General features: G+C 40.0%; 1 protein-coding gene across 5 annotated transcripts in view; it reads right to left on the bottom strand.

The window, feature by feature from the left end:
• Positions 1-627, bottom strand: part of wdr17 (WD repeat domain 17) — a 116455-nt gene that overhangs the window by 47546 nt on the left and 68282 nt on the right. For 3 of the 5 annotated variants that reach the window (XM_032538013.1, XM_032538036.1, XM_032538020.1), the window contains exons 27-28: positions 386-488; positions 138-239 (exon numbers count right to left, since the gene is read on the bottom strand). In XM_032538013.1, the coding sequence (XP_032393904.1) occupies positions 138-239; positions 386-488 (205 nt within the window). The remainder of the gene's footprint in view (positions 1-137; positions 240-385; positions 489-627) is intronic. The other 2 variants (XM_032538028.1, XM_032538044.1) reach the window with 1 other exon arrangement.

The following is a 627-nucleotide window of genomic DNA, read 5'->3' as shown; positions in this document are numbered from 1 at the left end:
CACATGAACTCGAGCATTGAGAACATTGTTTGTGTTCAAAGAATTTACTAAAAAGAAAGTTTACATAAAGTTCTTGACAACACCACAAACAATTCAGAAACCTTTTTTGATACATGCAAAATGTTAAAGCCATCTACCTGGTGTATTCGTAGAGTGCAGGGACGATGCTAGAATACTGTCTTCTAATGGCCAGCAGACCTCCAATATAACCACACAGAATCAACAGCTCACTGCGGGCTCTACACACACACAACACACACACACACACACACACAGAGAGAGAGAAAGAGTGTGAGAGAGAGACCTGGTTGATGATCAAGTCTGACAAAATGGAAATTAAAATAACTATTATTACTTATAATAATAAAGTACTAATTGTTCTTACTCAGTCAACTTTGCTGTGAGCAGGCTGTCAGTTCTGATGTAGCTCATCAGGTCCAGCATTGGCTGAACACTGTCCACTGTCCAATCAGATCTAGTCATCTGCTCTGGTGAGGAGGAAAATTAAAGAGAGTTTGTGATTAATCAGTGCTTTAGAAAGACAGAAATGAATGACGCTTTCACAAGTCAAGTTGCAGCATTGCTGCATTTTTCATTGGTTCGGTTAGTACAACGGACTCGTCCCCC

Source organism: Etheostoma spectabile, chromosome 2 (genome assembly GCF_008692095.1).
Source record: "Etheostoma spectabile isolate EspeVRDwgs_2016 chromosome 2, UIUC_Espe_1.0, whole genome shotgun sequence".
NCBI classification, from domain to species: Eukaryota; Metazoa; Chordata; class Actinopteri; order Perciformes; family Percidae; genus Etheostoma; species Etheostoma spectabile.
Note: the sequence above shows the minus strand (reverse complement) of the source record. Positions and strands in the feature narration are given on the sequence as shown.